General features: G+C 39.6%; 1 protein-coding gene across 2 annotated transcripts in view; it reads right to left on the bottom strand.

Moving 5' to 3' along the window:
• Neto (Neuropilin and tolloid-like) overlaps nucleotides 1–19,113 on the bottom strand; it is a 162,997-nt gene that overhangs the window by 29,603 nt on the left and 114,281 nt on the right. For both annotated transcript variants that reach the window (XM_089735659.1, XM_089735658.1), the window contains one exon: nucleotides 10,514–10,876. In XM_089735659.1, coding sequence (XP_089591785.1) covers nucleotides 10,514–10,553 — 40 coding nt within the window. In that variant the 5' untranslated portion in view covers nucleotides 10,554–10,876. The remainder of the gene's footprint in view (nucleotides 1–10,513; nucleotides 10,877–19,113) is intronic.

Raw genomic sequence — 19,113 nt, 5'->3', positions numbered from 1 at the left:
ACTCCCCATGGAACATACGGTACAAAATACAGAGAGAACCAAACTCCCTCCGCAGAACCAGAGCTTGCCAACGATCAAACGATGAGAATGGGATTATCGACAATCCGAACGGCCCTCTTCTGTATGGAGTCAAATGGATGTAGTTGGTATCTATAAGCTTTAGTAACTTTCTTTGATGCGACTGTCGAAAATTTCTTATCTGCGAAAAATAATATATCATTTTTCCGTGAAGAAACGTACTGTAGCCAACAAACATATCGGCTGGGATTCAGTAAATACCCCACTTCGTTCCGACCAAACGTGTTTTTTATTACAGATCAGAGCGCCGCAGATGGCTGGCGATCTTCCAAGACCGTGGTGAAGCTATATTAAAATTGACTAAAGATTTATTGTGGCCCCCTTCTGAGGTACCATCGATTGCTTTGTCCTTTATTTTTCCATTTTCTTGGAATTTTTGTGTACCTAAGTCTTCGCCATCTTGTCTATAGATAATAACGGCTATGAGTAATTTCTCGACAATCAGCCAACTGTAGCAGATATGTAATTAAAAATGCATCCCGGGACTTTTTGGTGGGAACGCGAGGAGTGAAGTTGTGTGATTTGTTTTATTTTGTCTATTTAATGTTTCTTCATAACGGTGGTTTATTAACTGTTTAATATCTGTGAAAATGCACAAATGTAGGAAAATGAGCCGCTGGACGTCACTTCTCGGGCTCCTCCAAAAAGTCCACTGGAAAAATCTCAGTAAATGACCAATATTTACTGAAATTATATATTTTCTTCCCATATAATCTCATCTCATTTCATTTAATTTCACTGCATATTATCATATTTTATAAATATAAGAATATAAACTAAAATAAGACATTACCTAAAGGTCTTGGTTACCAGGTCATAAAATCCCTTTAAAAAATGCATTTCGAACTCCAGTCCGCACGGGTAGGTACCACCTGCCTATTTCTGCCGTGAAGCAGTAATGCGTTCTAGCTCGAAGGATAGAACGACATTTCTATTATAGACCTGAGAATTTCATGGTGGGCGATGGCATTTATATTGTTGATGTCTATTAGCTTCGGTAACCACATCATATTAGGGGGAAATTAGTATTTAACAGTTTAAGAAGAAAAAAAATGTGTGACAGTCGGAGACTGCCGCGGTAAAGCTCTTGCATAGCATTTTTTATCAACTTATGCAATTATAATTAGACAATAATAATTTAAAATTAAAACAATAATAAAATAAGACCACGCTATCTATACTTATAAACATTAACAAAAGCAAAACATTAACTGTCCCCTTCGCACTCATAAGTTAGACCGCGCGAGAGAGAGATGGGCAGACTTTTCATGATGCGCATCCAGCGACGTCACGCCGCGCGCTTAATCACAAACACTACACAAGCGCAACGTGTGAATGTGTTGAACGCGAGTTACATGGTAAGCGGAGTGGGGGTGTTAGGTTTAATTTTCGTTACGGAATTTCTTGATTCGGTCGCGGTGCTTAAAGTCCGCGATAAAAGCTATGTAATAGCTTAAAAAATCTGTGTCCCTTAGTTTTAATTCACTCACGGAACCTAATACAGTGAAAGTAGCTCATTTTATTTCAATTTCGTCGTCTCACAGCGTGTTCTAATTTACAAAGAACCCTGGTAGAACAGAGCCGCGTCCAATGGGCCTCTATGCGAAATTAATTATGCATGTAGATAGTTCATCCATCCCGGAAAACGGATCCAGTTTTCTTTGGTCCGTCTTCAATTTCGGCGCGGGCTAAAGATCGCTTCCTAGAACACTCGGGCTCACGAGAAAAATTTAATTTATCGTTTTTCTTTTGTTCGGTTCTTAATTTTCCAAAGAAAAACCTAAATTGAATAAGAGAAGACCATCTATTGTCATTCTGAATGCGGTACCTGATTATTGTGTATTTTCAGTGGCGAATTATCCGAGTCATTTTACTGATCTTTTTTTTATTTACTGCTTGGATGGGTGGACGAGCTCACGGCCCACCTGGTGTTAAGTGGTTACCGGAGCCCATAGACATCTACAACGTAAATGCGCCACCCAGCTTGAGATATAAGTTCTAAGGTCTCAGTATAGTTACAACGGCTGCTCCACCCTTCAAACCGAAACGCATTACTGCTTCACGACAGGAATAGGCAGGACGGTGGTACCTACCCGCGGGGACTCACAAAAAATCAATCAATCAATTTACTTGAATGCTATTGCTGCGAACGCACATTATTTGTTATGATACAATATTGATTTCGTCTTGTTTTGCCAGTGGTATGTAAAAATAACAAAAAAACCTAAATTTTTTAAACTATTATTGCCTATTTTACTCTTTACTCTGAAGAATTAAGGCTTCGTCAAACAGAACGCGTAATTAGCGCGCGTCATAGCGCGGCGTTAGTTTATCGCTCTGACGCGCGCTAAGTACGCGTTCTGTTTGACGAAGGCTTAAAGTAATAAACGTTTTTATTTTGTTACTTTTAATATATAGGCAGTAAGTATTTTAACAATTTCATCTTGACATAAAGAACATAATTTCTTTTTATTGACTTTGTAGACAGACGAGCATACGTATGGTAAGTGGTTATTGTTGCCCATGGACGTCACCAATGTCAGGGGCAGAGCCAACGTGCCAACCTGCTACCCACCATTAAGTACTCTCCATAAGTCTAATTTGAAGAAGGACATGTCATAGCGCTCGGGAAACAACGTGGAGGGAAGCTCATTCCAAAGCCGGATGTTACGTGGCAAAAAAGATCTCTGGAAACGCACTGCAGGCGAACGCTGTGGTTCTAGGTAACATGGATAAAAAAATTTAGTTAAAATCTTAAGGATTCTATTAAAACCTCACCATAAACAAATATATAAATAATAATATAAAAAGAAGGATAAAAACAACCATTATGTAACCGTACGCGGTCCTTAGATTTTATTAAGGAAATTTTTCTCGTGAAAAAAAACCGTTCGAAGTCGACTTTGCGGAATTTCGCCAGCTTCGAGTTATTTAGGGCTGTTACTGTAGTGTCGTCTATAAAAACATTAAAATAAAAACTTGGTTTTTATCGTAATAAATCGACGGGAAAATCCTTTCGATTTTTTCTAAATGGTGTATTCTTAATAAAATAAAAAACACTTCCTTTGGGCGCGATAATAATAAATCGGTGTCTTTTAGTATTTTTATCGGTTTTCGTGAATCGTAAGCCCAGTTAAAACCGGTTTTACGATTTAACCACGCCTCTCTCGTTCTGGCGCGGACTGAAAAGATTAACAAGAAGTCTGCTCTGTACATACAGTACTCTGTGCGTGTGAAAAATGAAGAAAGATATTTTTAATTAATAGTATTTTTGAAGTGAGACTTCTAATGCGACTTCCAACAAGGTTGCGTTAAAAGTTTACTTAGCTACCATGGAATAGAAAGAGACAGAGCGAGAGTGAATGCGCGTAGTATACCTGGTACAGGCCAGCGCGAGCGTTAGCAACGAGTAGCGTCCAATAATTTATTGAAGTACTTAAAAAAAATTAGATTTATTTTTCTATATATAATTTAAAATTTAGATAATAATATAAATGTTGAAGACGTCGCATCTCTTATACACAGCCTTCCCTATTACAAGAGCAATGTGATTTAAAGATAAAAAATGAAGAAAACCACAATACTACTACTCATCGAAAAAGAAGTTTCACTTCATTCATGTGCACCAAGTTGCACGCGCACCGTTTTTTTCTTCGCTTATGATAGTTTGGCGACGGGGACGGAATAGTGATTTCGATGTTTGACAGTCGCTCGTGTCTCAATACGGTACGGGGATCAGTGTGCTTAGTGCGAGCTTTTTAACGTTCTCGATCGCGTAAAAGTTAACTCTAATTTGTATGGAGTTGGAACTGCGCCCCTAGCGGCAAACATAGTGACGCCATTCCAACTCCTTACAAATTTAGTGCGAGTTTTTTAACATATTTTTTTTCCTACTTAAGCTGAGAGCCTTGAGAGGCTATATCAGCGTAGCCTTAACTAGTAGATGAGCTCACGGGGCTCAAACCTGATGACTTTGCTAACACGAACCCTAGCAAGAGCCGTGCTTCGCAGAATCTACCACCGGAACCTAAACGCGATCCACAGAAGATCCGGCGAGAAACTCAGTGGGCTGTGTCTGAGGGTTAATTTACTCGTCGAACCCTTCGTCGTAAGCGACGGGTTCGACGAGGACGATGACCAGGCGAGTTTTTAACTTCTCGTTAACTCAAATTTGTATGGAGTTGGAACAGCGCCCCTAGCGGCAAACATAGTGACGCCGTTCCAACTCCATATAAATTTGAATTAACAAGAAGTTAAAAAGTTCGCACTAAGCACACAGCTGCCTCGAGCGAAGCTAGCGACCGTCACAATGACATTACATCCGACGTTTTGTATACTTTACAGTTTCCGATGTCGTGGACGACTAAGTCGTTATTCATCGACATTTGAATATCGTGCTAATTATCATACCGTACGTAAAAATAGACTTAATTTTATTTATTTATTACATAGATAGACGAGTTCACAGCCCACCTGGTGTTAAGTGGTTATCGTCGCCCATAGACATCTACCGCGTAAATGCCGCCACCCACCTTGAGATATGAGTTCTAAGGTCTGAGTATAGTGAAGCTTGTTTAAGAAATAAAAATCGGTTGTCTGTAAAGTCGTTTTACTGACGATAGTTGAACGTGACAACGTCATAAGAAAATACTGATGGAATGGTTTCATTTTTCAGTTATCGCAATTATCGTTGCTATAAACAATTGACACCACATTCACTTTTCACTGAACTTCATACTTGACGAAAACATGTAAATGTATTATTGTATAGCAGCTGTCCACGCGGATGCATCGCTCATTCAAGTAGGAGAGAGACAGATGTCGAACGCTGCCGAACGCGGAAGCCGATTGTGCCTCTTTGTCGCTCGTTGCGCGCTCTGGCTTGCACTTCAAGCCTTAAATGGAACGCCTCAATAAAACATGTTTTTTCGTGCGTGCAGCCGGATCCATTGAATTATAAGACGTTGTCAGGTCAAAAACTAAATGTTCCGCATTCATTCGCCGTCTTTCTTACTTCCTAACACGACATCTCCTATCTCTCTCACTCAGTCATGCTCCAGATCCGTCAGTCATCCATATCGCTCCATTCCGTTCCTACATAGCTACTTAGCACCAGGGCTGTAAGTGTCTACACATCTAGTGTTATACATAAAACATATTAAGCACACATAAGATATTGTCAACAAAAACTATTGCGGCAGCCCTAGATACGTTATGTATTTTCTCAAACGTGTTTCGAGATATTAAAATAACTCCAACACAGCGAGCATTTTTCGTGAACGCACTGAGAACTCTCTTAGTTTTATTATTCACCATTGATGTTTAACATCACGCATTCAGCTTATAATGTGTGTTATTTCACATTTGAGCTCCTCTGATTACGTTCGGTACGAGTAAATACTATATTTTGACTGTGAATGTTCCAATGATGTCTTTTAGTATAGGGAAATTTAGAGTAATTTTTGGTATATCTTTTATTTCTATCGTATCTAGAATTACACGTGTTTTTATCTTGCTAAAAATTAAAAACGTTGTGAAAACAAAACACCAAACAATGAGAAAAGGACTGAAACGCATTACTGCTTCGCCGCTGAAAAAGGGCGTTCCGGTTTGAAGGGTGGGGCAGCCGTTGTACTGTACTGAGACCTCAGAACTCATATATCAAGGTGGATGGCGGCATTTATGTTGTAGATGTTTATGGGCTCCGGTAACCACTTAACGCCAGGTGGGTCGTGAGCTCGTCCATTCATCTAAGAAATAAGATTAAAAAACCAGTCAGTTGGTCATGTTTTACCTACGAACCTGCTCATGTTCCAAGCATGTGTTAGGGGAACAGTTTGACCAGATTATTTAAGATTGTTCGAGTCTTTTATTTTTCGATAATTGCTATTTTCGACCCACAATAGATTGATTGTTTTACCTCTGAACTTGTCTGGATCTGTTTTGTTTTCTGAACAGGCAAAAAGGCACCAATAAATTTTACGTACTATCTATACTAATATTATAAAGAGGAAAGATTTGTTTGTTTGTTTGTATTGAATAGGCTCCGAAACTACTGAACCGATTTGAAAAATTATTTCACTGTTTGGAAGCTACACTATTCCCGAATGACAAAGGCTATAATCTTTTTTGAAAAAAATTAGAGATCCTTACTAAAACTCCAATAAGGTATAAAAAAATACCTAAAATATTCTGTACATCGCATGCCCTGCGAAAACTATTGATTATAGAATAAAATAATGTATTACGATTTTGTAGGACAGATTATTATTTACATATTATTTACAAAAAGTGTCGCGACAGCATATGCCTAACTATTATAGTTATGTCGCAATAAGTGTTCTTTTATTGAAAAAAATAAAACAACGTTAAACATCCTTGAAATTTTTGCTAAAGACCCGAGCGGAGCCGGAGCGGGTCGCTAGTAACCAATAACTGTATTAATCAAAGACTTATTCTATGGATATGAGGGTTTCATAATAATCGGGCAGTCGCGGGAATTTCTCTGAGCGTTTTTATTATTATTACTTTATTATTATTACAGCATTACAAACTAAAAACAAAATTGCGGAATAATTACAGCAGGTTTCCGACGTAACAATGGACGTGTGATTATTACAAGGTTACCGGAGAACGTTCGCTACATAGAGAAGATTTTTCTATGAAATTATTAGATTATCTTGCTAAAATCGAAAATCGTTCCCTGAGGACACGAAGGGAGCAAGGTAAAGGGCGTGTCCTCAAACCGTTACTTCCACTAATATCCTTAACTGCCACGTTTATTTGAGACCATTTGAACTAGGGGAGAGGTTTTGATATGTTATGACTTTGGTCGTATTTTATTTGGACCGTTGCAAGGATATATATGGATGATGATGGAATAGCGGTAGGCAGCGGCTTGGCTCTACCCCTGGCATTGCTGAAGTCCATGGGCGACGGTAACGACTCACTATCAGGTGGGCCGTACCGTCTGCTTACAAGGCCAATAAAAAAAAAGCGTTTTTTATTGCCTTTGTAGGTGTCTGAGCGCACAGCCCACCTGATGGTGAGTAGTTACCGTCGCTCATGGTCATCAGCAACGACAGAAGCACGGCGGAGTCGCTGAAAGTGTTTAATAATACGATTCAATGTCTGTTGAAATCATTGATTTTAATACTTTTTGAATTTTTTTATTGCTTAGGTGGGTGGACGAGCTCACAGTCCACCTGGTGTTAAGTGGTTACTGGAGCTTTAGACATCTACAACGTAAATGCCGCCACCCACCTTGAGTAATGAGTTCTAAGGTCTCAGTATAGTAGCGGCTGCCCCACTCTTCAAATCGAAACACATTACTGCTTCACGTCAGAAATAGGCAGGCTGGTGGTACCTATCTGTTCAAACTCACTAGAGGTTCTACCACCAGTAAAAAAATATTCAGGACACATTAAAGTTTTGAAAGTTCGGCTTTTGAGATTGGAAAACAGTCTCTACGTATTTCGAGGAGCTTTCGGAAGTCTCCGCAAAATCCCTTGGAAGTCGTCTCGTCCAACTTGTTTCTAAAGTTCCTTCAAATAGACAAACTGATATAAGGGCTATACGTTTGTGAACTGGGCCAGTTCAGTAGCTCAGTGACGAGAGTTTTACATAAATCATGTCATCTAGATAGAAGTGTTCATTAAGGATACTACCAGATGGACCTAAGCGCGTCAGCCTATGTACAGTAAAACAAATCAAAGAGCTTAAAAACTTAAAAACTGCATATCGTAGGACCTCTTGTGAGTCCGCACGGGTAGATACCACCACCCTGCCTATTTCTGCCGTGAAGTAGTAATGCGTTTCGGTTTGAAGGGTGGGGCAGCCGTTGTAACTATACTGAGACTTTAGAACTTATATCTCAAGGTGAGTGGCGCATTTACGTTGTAGATGGCTATGGGCTCCAGTAACAACTTAACACCAGGTGGGCTGTGAGCTCATCCATCCATCTAAACAATAAAAAATAAAAATAAAAATAACCTTCAGAGTGGCCCCTTCCAATGGTACTGAAACCGAAAAACCTACGCCAAAAGGGAACAAAAGTCAAAGTCATATTGACTGTTTTCTTTGACTATCGCAGCGCTGTGTACTCGGAATTCTGGCCGAAAGGTCAAACGGTGAACAATATATAATATGACTAGGTGTACCCGTCCGCTTCGCTGGGCATTTAAAATTAACATTATTATTTCTCACCCTCACAAAGATTCTCATCATTAACGCCTCCGCAACTGGTGTAGGAAGTCCAACACTCATATAAATATTAGCCTAAACATTAACTACATGTATTTTCTACATGGATACCGAGTTTCAAGTCAATCGGGTGCATGGTTCAGTAGTTATAATGGAACATCCGTAAAAACCACTGTAATTTATAACTATATATTATTAGATAGATAATAATATTATTTGAGCGTCATGCGGCGTTGAAGAGAGAAAATTCGACGAAAAATGCCCGGTTTGTGGAAAGGAAATTCTTGGATTTTGCACCACGATAATGCACGTTCGTATAAGACCATCATGAGTAAAATCATTTCGTCCAAAGACTCAAAAATCATCGAGCAACCAACCACCTTATCCATCAAATATAGGTGATCGCCAACCTCTTTATTTTGGAAAATTCAATTTACCATTTCGTTTTCATTCGTTAGAAGGCATAAAGGCGAATTCGCGGTGGCAATTGAACTGAATTTCGGGAAAAGCGTTTAAAATGTTTTTATGATTGGATTATTCGTTGGTGTAAGTGTATGGTTTCTGAAGGAACTTACTTTGAAGTTGATAAATTAAATTTGGATCAATAACTAAAATTTTGTGTATCATTTGATATTTTCCCGGAACTTTCTTGACAGAGTACGAGTAGTACATTAGCTGGAAAGATTAGATTTGATTGAAAGTCGAGTATGAAGAAAGCTATGTATATAAAAATGAATTGCTGTTCGTTAGTCTCGCGAAAACTCGGGAACGGCTGGACCGATTTGGCAAATTTTTTCTTGAATTATTTGTGTCAAGAGGACAAATGTCAAGTCCAGAGAAGGTTTAAAACGTAGATAAATATGAAAATGCTCGGAATTAAATAAAAATAACAATTTTGTTTTCCCTTTGATGTGTCCCCCGTCGGACGGCACTACGAATTCTGCCGGGTCAGCTAGTACATACCTAATAAAAAACGTTTTTAAAAAAAAATCGCAGTCATAGGGACTGCTGATAGAAATAAAAAATTATAACTTGGTATTCTGGTAAAAATATGAAATTTCATAATGCTTAATTTAAAATTCAACATCAATCTGTTTTTCACATCTATTGACATTCAAAGCAACAATTTTATACATATTCTTAAGGTTTATTTATTATTCAGATAATATATTACGACCCGTACAAGATCATGACAAAACATAGATACAATTTAATTGAAATAACAAATCTATCAATTTTACTTGCAAATAATATATACACAGGACTACTATTGAAAAATCCGTCACTTACAGTAGCTACAGATCTGTAGCTACAGATATACTCCTATTACGCATTTCGGTGACGTGAACTCACAAGATTTCACCCGTCCAAAAAGCGTCTAACGCGCACAGGTATATGCAAAGTGGTGTACGTAACATTAGGTCGGTAACGCGAACCCATTAAAATTCCCCCACCAAAAAGTGTTCAACTCGGCTAAAGAAGTTTTCACATCAAAACAATTATAGTATGCACCAGTCGTCGGTGACTACGATAATCGTAAAGTATTCAGCACGTGGGGACTAATTTAATGAAATTTGAAAAAAAAAGCGACATTAAACTCTAGGTAAATGTTTTTGATTAGTATTGTTACGCCGGTAAGAGTAACGCCATCTATCATCGAATAGTCGAACGAATATCGAAGGATCTAGTAGCACCTAGAACGCTCGAGAAGTACAACGCCATCTATTGTCAGATAGCGGAAACAGTACTAGAGATGTGTGGAATATTCTCGATAATTCTAGGGATGTGGTATCGGCTATAAAAGCGTTGCGGGGTGGCACGCAGTCAGTTAGTAATCGGAACTACTCGAAGCGAAACAGCGAACGGATCACCTGAAGCGGAACAAGCGAATTGAGAATTTTAAATGTATAGTGAAGTGTTTTAAGTGTTCCAAGTGTTGAATACAGTTTTTAGTTGTACTTTGGTGGAATTTTACTTATCCCGAACCCCAGCGCATAACAGTATTTTTTTTCCTTACCTATTTGCTGGTAGACTAAGAGGCTATTCCAGCTACGCCTGGACGGGTAGGTGAGCTCATAGACTCAACCTGAGAGAATTTGCTAACACTAGGCCTAGCAAAGAGCAGTGCTTCGCAGAATGTACCACCGGATCGCGACCCACTGAGAAGATCCAGCGAGAAAATCTGTGAGCTTATCTACCACTTAAGTTACAAGGTATGTTACGCTGTACTCACCCAGTGCCAAGAAGAGCACGAAGATTACCGGCGTTATCATTGACCTGTTGGCCGTCCTGGCCTCTCCTCCACATCCGTGGCAGCGCTGAAATCACCATCAATGACACCAAATCCGACCACGGTACCACCACGCTGAGGCCCGCACTGAACTGTCACATTCAAACTGTTCGAAAGTTCAAAGTGTTCACTCACTTCTGTAATTGTCACATTCGACACTTTTGCTTCTAACTCCGTAAGTGCTTCACTCACTTCACTTTATCCTCTTTTATTTTACTTATTAAACATGAAGACCAATGTTTTTGCGATAAACACTTATTCTGTTATTCTTTTAAATTTTAAAATACCACTGTATTTCAAGTAAATCTGAAACAAGAGAGGAGATAATTAGAAATTTTTTGGGGGTGCAGAGAATATGAAGAGAATTATAAATATGTCGGAGACTGTCATTAGTTTGGTAGCTAAACGAAGCGCAGCACGATTCCCGAGAGATGGCAGCACGATTGCGGTATCTTCGGAACTCGGCTAACTTCGTGCTGCGACGGAGCCTAGCCTATGGAGGCGCGTAGACGCCATCACACTTACCAACCAGCCTTCTTGAAGAGCGGTGTCTCCGTCCTAAGAACTGTCATTCGTTTTCGTTTGCTAACGTCGAGAGAAGATTTCTAAATTGTTCTAAGACAACAAACGTGATTGGTGTACTCAATATTTCTCTTGGCTCTCCTATTCGTCCCTATGATGTCTGACGATTGTGTTAAAATGTGGTCTCTCCTACAAATAATTTTAAACCTTAAAAAAACCATAATAATAATATATATCCGCCGTTTTGTCTTAACTTTTTAGAGTGACTCGGTGGTGAAGTAGTTAACTGGTAGTTAACAGAACTAAGGTTGGGTTCACACGGCATTGTCCTGCACGTTTATTTGCAGTATACGTCATAACGTACACTCACATGTCGTTTGTACGGCAAAAAATCGTACACCGCTTATGAGTTTAAACCACGGGCTCCCAAACGTATTTTGTCTACTGTCCACTTTGGGAATAAATTATGTTTTAGCGCCCCCATTTTTTCACTTACTTAATAACAACTATAGCGAGAGCTTAGTTGGTGTCTAAGAATCATCCTAGATGAAATTACAAATCGCCTTCCAAGCCTCTACAAAATTCCCCCATTTTTTTCTCGGTCTCTTACCGCCCCTTAGGCCTACAGCGCCCACAAGGGCCACTTTGGGAAAGGCTGGTTTAAACGAATACTCAACGGATTTGTCAAGCAAATCGAATGAACCATAACGTTGCAGTGTCGCATAATATAGCTGTCTCTTTCACACGTTCGTTTTTACGCGAATGGAAATCTACCATATGAACACCCGGGTGATTGTACGTTAAAATAACGAATACAAAGAAAACGTGCAGGACAAAGCCGTGTGAACCCAACCTAAAAACAATAAAAGACCACCAACACGACCTCTTAAAAAATCTGTCCACATAAATGCCCCCACAAAAGCACTAAGTCGCAAATGAATCAAACGTTCTCTGGATGTAGGCAAAGCACAAAAATGGCATAACTCACGCCCAGCGCTGCTAATGGCCACTTCACACTTGAAGAGTGCCACCACAGTTCATTGCGATTCAGTAAATCAAGTGTGAGAGTCCTCGTTTGTTATTTCGAACGAATTCAGATAAAAAGCCTAGTCTACTGGCTTCTATTGTAGAGTTAACTAAAAAACAGTACACTTGTTTACCGTGTGCTAAACTATGATTTTTATGATGTATTACATAAGATCTAACTTAAATCTCTTAACAAAATTATTCCATCGTAAAGATTAAAATAAAATAAAAACTGTTTCTACAGAGCAACTTTAAATTCTTATTTAAAATTATTTCAATAAATAAAATTAGAAGTTTTTAATATAAAATATGTCGACGCAGCTGCTTCTCAATACGTCAGCTGTCACTTTATACAAATGTCAATGCCAAAACGAACTTCGAGTGATGGTTAGGTGGCCATCTTGTCAAACTGACAGTTGAATTTCGAACTGTCATAAAAAGAAAAGATGGACACGCTCTAGGTACATGCTCAGTGGAAGTTACTTTTTAATTAAATTTGTTGTGTAATTCGTTTCCAAATGATTCTTATCCACCTGACGGTTGTCTGGAAGAGATCGCTCTTAGCGATAAGACCACTGATTGTACTTTTTTTTGTATTTGAATGTTTCGCATTTTTTTGGTGTACAATAAAGAGTGCTCTTTCTCTCTCCCTTTATTCTATAATTATTTGGTGAAATTAACCATTGTGCAATCGAGAATTATAAGTGACGTTATTATTGCCATAGTTACTTTATCTGAATACAAATATATCAATACAAAATCAAGGGCTTAATTCAAAGGAAAATAAATATATATTATATGCGTTTTGATTAATTTTGTCTACAATACGTTTTGATTTAATATAATTGGAGGCGTTTTCGTGGAAGACGCTTCGAAAACGAATATTATTTTGGGAGAAATGTTTTAATAACAGCAACAATACATTTTGGATGTTACCTTCGTTAAATGGTGTTTGATCATAATAATATGACTTTTATGTTTTTTCGTATTTTTCATAATTGGAGTATATGTGCGTGTTCCGTATTGAAATAAACGTGCCAGTGATTACCATTTTGCATATTAGTTAACTATACATGCCCAGTGACTTGACTCGCATTGAATTTATTGTTGATTTAGGGTCCGTTCACACAGACCGGCTCGGAGAGGAGAGCAGATTTTTATCACGTTGGAAACAGATTTTTTATTTTTTTTTCTACCTAAGCTGATAGCCTTGAGAGGCTATTTCAGCGTAACCTTAAGTAGTAGGTGAGCTCACGGGGCTCAAACCTGACGACGTTGCTAACACGAACCCTAGCAAGAGCCGTGCTACGCAGAATCTACCGCCGGATCGGAAACGCGACCCACTGAGAAGATCCGGCGAGAAACTCAGCGGGCTGTGTCTGTGGGTTAATTTACTCGTCGAGCTCTTGAGGAACCTAAAAGCACCGTTAGTGGATCGGGAGGATTCGAAATGACGTGTTTTGGGTGATTTTTGAGTAATTGTAGTAAAGCTTATTTTTTCATCTGCACTTTTTTTGTCATTCAGGATGCTTGAACGCGCTGCGTGTGAAATAATAAGAGGAACTGACCGGCTCTGATTGCGCGAGCATCCGCTTTTAGATCTCTTCCAGCCGGTATAAGTGAAATGGCGGCTTTTTTATGATTGAGGATTTACTGCTGGCCCAGAGGCCTTGCCAGCTTCACAAGGACAGGTGGGCGAGCAAGGGCTCAGCCAGAAGGGGCGAGATTTGCTAACAGCAACCCGAGTGCCTCCAAGGGAGACCTAAAAACTCAAGAGTAGCTGCTTGGCGAATGAATCTACTACCGGATCGGAATCGCGACCCGCTGAGAACATCCGGCGTGAAACTCAACGGGCTGATGCTCAAGTTAGGTTGCACGTCGAACTCTTTGTCGAGTTCGACGAGTACGGTTACCAGGGTCTCTACTCCTAGTGTTAGAGCGGAAGGCGTCTAATGCAAGGGTTATTGGATCTGACGGATCCGTAAGGACGTGTCAAGGGCGTCGACGGTGACTGGCTCCTGCGTGATCAGGATTCGGGGAGTAGTCAGCGGCGGCAACGATAAGGCGATTATCATGATGCATTGCCTTATCGAAGTACCGTTCCGACGCGGACTTCATGTTTTTTCGGATCGATTCGAGGTCCAAGTCGTCGTGTAAGTCGACGTTCCTCACGAACCACGGAGCTCCAACTGCTAACCTGCAAAAACGGGATTGTAGGGATCGGAGGGTGTTTATGTGTGTGCGGGTCGCGTGAGCAAACACCATACTTGAATTAAAATCTTGCATTAAAACTTGTATTAAAATTGAATCTGAAATGTTACGATTCCACTTTTACATTTTTGGCGTTTACCAAAGAACAAGAGTTTTGGATTAAGCCACTTAAATCTAAAAGTGCGATACATCAAACATATACTTCTATCATTGAAGAAATCTCGATCACGATCGAGAATGTTCGATCGCGTGTTGCATTTATATCTTAGTGTTTATCGAAGCCCTTAAACGCCTCAACGTGAATGCCGTCGTTCGTCTTGAGATATGAGATTGAGGTCGATTAAGTCGGAGGCCCAAATACCGACAAGTACTACCTACTCATGAGGGTTTACAATGTTTGTTAGTTATGAAAGTCGTCGTGGCCTAAAGGATAAGACGTCCGGTGCATTCGTGTTGAGCGATGCACCGGTGTTCGAATCCCAAGCGGGTACGAATTTTTGTAATGAAATACTCAACGAACTAAAAAAACTGTTTTTTTTTATCGCTTAGATGGGTAGACGAGCTTAGAGCCCACCTGGTGTTAAGTGGTTGCTGGAACCCATAGACATCTACAACGTAAATGCGCCGCCCACCTTGAGATATAAGTTCTAAGGCCTCAGTACAGTTACAACGGCTGCCCCGCCCTTCAAACCGAAACGCATTACTGCTTCACGGCAGAAATAGGCAGGGCGTTGATTAAAAAGGCGGCACGGTTAAAAACAATAAAACCGGTTATTATTGAATTCCGTCTAGACTTAGGAATGTGTGATTGGCGTTTCGCCAGCATCACGTTACACGCAAGCCGACTTCTGTCTGGAGTTATATTTAATTTAATTTTTATTATTTACAGACTTTTCGTTGTCATCGAAGGCTGACTTATTTACGCACTGGGACCCTCTAGGGTAGTTTATCTATAAAACTTGTCCTAAAAGAGCTATTAGGGAAGGCCCGGGATATGAGTTCATTCTAGAGACGAATGAAATAAAATAAAGAATGTCTCTTGAAATGCGCTATGACCATTATTAAAAAATCAGAGACAATGCCACATGTAACATGAAATACAGAGATGTCAAATTTGTCCGAATGATTCCCAAACGTTTTGCGATAATCACTACATAGTATAAAACAAAGTCGCTTTCTCTGTCCATATATCCCTATGTATGCTTAAATCTTTAAAACTACGCAACGGATTTTGATGCAGTTTTTTTTAATAGAGTGATTGAAGATGAATTTTATATATATAGTAACATCCATTAAATAGTGAAGAAATCAATAATAAATTACAGTTTCCGAAGCGAAGCGAGGGCGGGTCGCTAGTTAACGATAATTCGAACAGATGCCAGAGCCAGTGTATCCCACAGACACAGCCCACTGAGTTTCTCGCCGGATCTTCTCAGTGGGTCGCGTTTCCGATCCGGTGGTAGATTCTGCGAAGCACTGCTCTTGCTAGGGCCAGTGTTAGCAACACACCCGGTTTGAGCTCCGTGAGCTCACCTACATGTTAAGGCGAAGCTGAAATAGCCTCTCAAGGTTATCAGCATAGGTAGGAACAACAAAAAGGGCCAGTGCTAACACATTCTCACATCACTTTTTATTATTATTCTCATTATCCTCTCGCAGGTCTGCTGGAAGAGATTTCTCAAAGAAATAAGCAGTGCCTTTGTACATAATTTTCCTATTACCCTGTACTGTGTCTTGTTTTCTGTGTGTACATAAACAAATAAATAAAATAAAATTCTCTCAGGTTGAGTCCCGTGAGCACAACTACCAGACATAGCGCCACGCTAGCCCCTTAGGTTACCAGTAAACAGGTAGGGGAAAAAAAAGAACAGTTGAGCTCTCTTTTATAAAGAGACAAATGGGAATGGCTTGTTCGAGGGATTCCAGCAGTGGTGGGTAAAGAAATCTGAGCTCAGATAGCGATAACAGCGGCGTCAAACATTGGAAGAAAGTTTCTAATCCAAAGATCGAGAAATCGAGAATCCTCAAAAACGTCTTTAATAACTATAACGGCGCGTGACATTTTTGTATAATTAAAATCAGATGGATTTGGGATTTATTATTTTTATAATCTTTGATTAATTGTTCTGTTGTTTTGATAAAGATTAATCGTTTTTTATTCGACTAAATGGTAATTTTCATTGAGAGCGGGTAACACCGAACTGAGTTGTGTGTGTATCATGGCGGACGAGCGTCATGTCACTCTATTCCCTTACCGACGGCGGTCGCATGCGGTGGTCACACACATACCCAGTGGCTCTAAATCACTAATTATTATTCTAATCCCTAAATATTTATGTAATTTAACTGTTTGTATAATTAAAATAGTGAACAATCAACATCGCAGTCCACATATTTTCACGTTTCCCGAGTTTCAAAGCTCTCTATGGATCCCTGTGTGCCAGTGGCGGATTAAAGGTCCAGAACGCCCTAGGCAATCACTTTATCAGCGCCCCTGTACCGGCATATATGGCCATCATAATACTATAAATTTTAACTAGTTGTTTTTGCAATTACGATGACGTTGTATCATCAAACCCTAGACTTTAGCAGACCAGGACATTTAGTTCAGGCATTTGGTTCTTAATCATCAATATGTTTTTTTCTTTATTTATTTAAAAGTTCTGATCTCGCGCGCCCCTTGTAACTACACGCCCCTAGGCACGTGCCTTTTTTTTTATTGCTTAGATGGGTGGACGAGCTCACAGCCCACCTGATGTTAAGTGGTTACTGGAGCCCATTCACCGTGGAAGTCAATCGTGAACATTTGCTAACTAGGTATTTCATTAGAAAAATTGGTACCCGCCTGCGGGATTCGAACCTCGGTGCATCACTACCTACGAATGCACCGGACGTCTTATCCTTTAGGCCACGACGACTTCAGGCCTAGTTTGCCTTACGGAAAATCCGCCTCTGCGGTGTGCTTAGTGCGAGTTCTTTGACGTTCTCGATAGCGTAAAAGTTAACTTAAGTTTGCAGTTGGAACAGCGCCCCTAGCGGCAAACGTAGGCAAACGTTCCAACTCCATACAAAATTGAGTTAACTTTTACGCTATCGAGAACGTTAAAAAACTCACACTAAGCACACTGTGCTGACGAGCTTACGAAACAACAACCATATGCGACCGCCCGGCCTTCAGCATCGCCCTGTTATGAATTACATAACGTCAGTTCTTATTATAGTTTTATGAGGATGTTCACGATCTCGCTACGCAGTTCCGTTTTTATGTCTCACTTTGTACCAACTAATTCAATGTTACTGTCTGACAGTAAAAGTTTAGCTCTGCGACACAGAGTAAGGCGAAACAGGAACCAAACTCACAGGAGGACGTGCTAAATAAAATTTTAAATTGAATCCCATTTGTAGACTTAGAACAGTTGTCTTACTGTTTAGATTGGAACTTATCCGTACTTACGCATGCCGACTCAGTGTAAGCATTACTAACGGTTATTACACATATTTATAAATAAATACTAGTGGTCCCGCAGCCGAAATTCGACTATAATTGATTGAAATTATAAGTTTGAACATTATTATGGTTCTATTGTCAAAGACCACAGATTTCGCCAAGACTACAGTATAGACAAATAATATTTAACATATACAATATTAACCTATTCTCAATTTCAAAAGGTTGACAGTAAATAAAGAGTATATATATGTGTGTGTGTGTCAAATACATGGTAGTGTGTGTGTAATGTTTTTTGTATTGATTTAATGTATTATTAATAAATATTAAAAAAAAAATAGTAATCTGCACTCCTTCTCTATATTCTCTAGAAGTGTGGGAAATTTCATTTTTCTCCGTTCGCGCAATTTTCGTAAAAAGGGGGAAAAAGTTTTTGCTTCACATATTAATATATAGATTACCTCTATTTTCATGTATTTTCGTTTGAAAAGTCATACAGATTAGACAGTGGAAGATTGAGATTTAGTTTCCAGGATATGGTAGCTGTTATTCTTATTATTTTAATTTAGCCGCCCTACAAAATATTTATATATTCCGATGGTATTTACAACTTTTTTTATTATTGCAATTAAAATTTTTAGGTATATGAAGATGCTGTTTTACAATACTGGCCATTTAAAACGTAATTTAAAAAGTAAATGAATTTTTTTTAGTTAATGGCATTCTATTCTTCTTCTTGTTTTTCTCCACCTTATCCCACTAGGTGGGGTCGGCACAGCTAAATTTTCTCTTTCATTCTCTTCTATCAGCCGCCATCTCAACTTTTTTTTTTTTTTTTCCCTACCTATGCTGATAGCCTTGAGAGGCTATTTCAGCTTCGCCCTAACGTTTGTAGGTGAGCTCGCGGGGCTCAACCGGAGCGTTGCTAACACTGACCCTAGCAAGAGCAGTGCTTCGCAGAATCTACCACCGGATCGGAAACGCGACCCACTGAGAAGATCCGGCGAGAAACTCAGTGGGCTGTGTCTATGGGTTAGTTCGCTCGTCGAGCCCTTCGTCGCAAGCGACGGGTTCGACGAGGACGGTGACCGGTGCTTGTGGTGCCTAAAAGCACCGTTAATGGATCAGGAGGATCCGTAATGACGTGCTTCATCTCAACACTCACTCCTCTCTCTCTCATATCGTCATTCACACACTCCATCCATGTTTTCTTAGGTCGACCTCTTCCCCCTCTACCTTGCACTACCATTTCCATACATCTCCTAGTCACATGCATCTTCTCTCTACGCATCAGATGTCCATACCACGCTAACCGTCCGCTATTTAATTTGTAGAT

The sequence above is a fragment of the Bombyx mandarina genome, chromosome 20 (assembly GCF_030267445.1).
Source record: "Bombyx mandarina strain Sakado chromosome 20, ASM3026744v2".
Classification (NCBI taxonomy): domain Eukaryota; kingdom Metazoa; phylum Arthropoda; class Insecta; order Lepidoptera; family Bombycidae; genus Bombyx; species Bombyx mandarina.
This window is presented reverse-complemented; position numbering and strand designations above follow the sequence as displayed.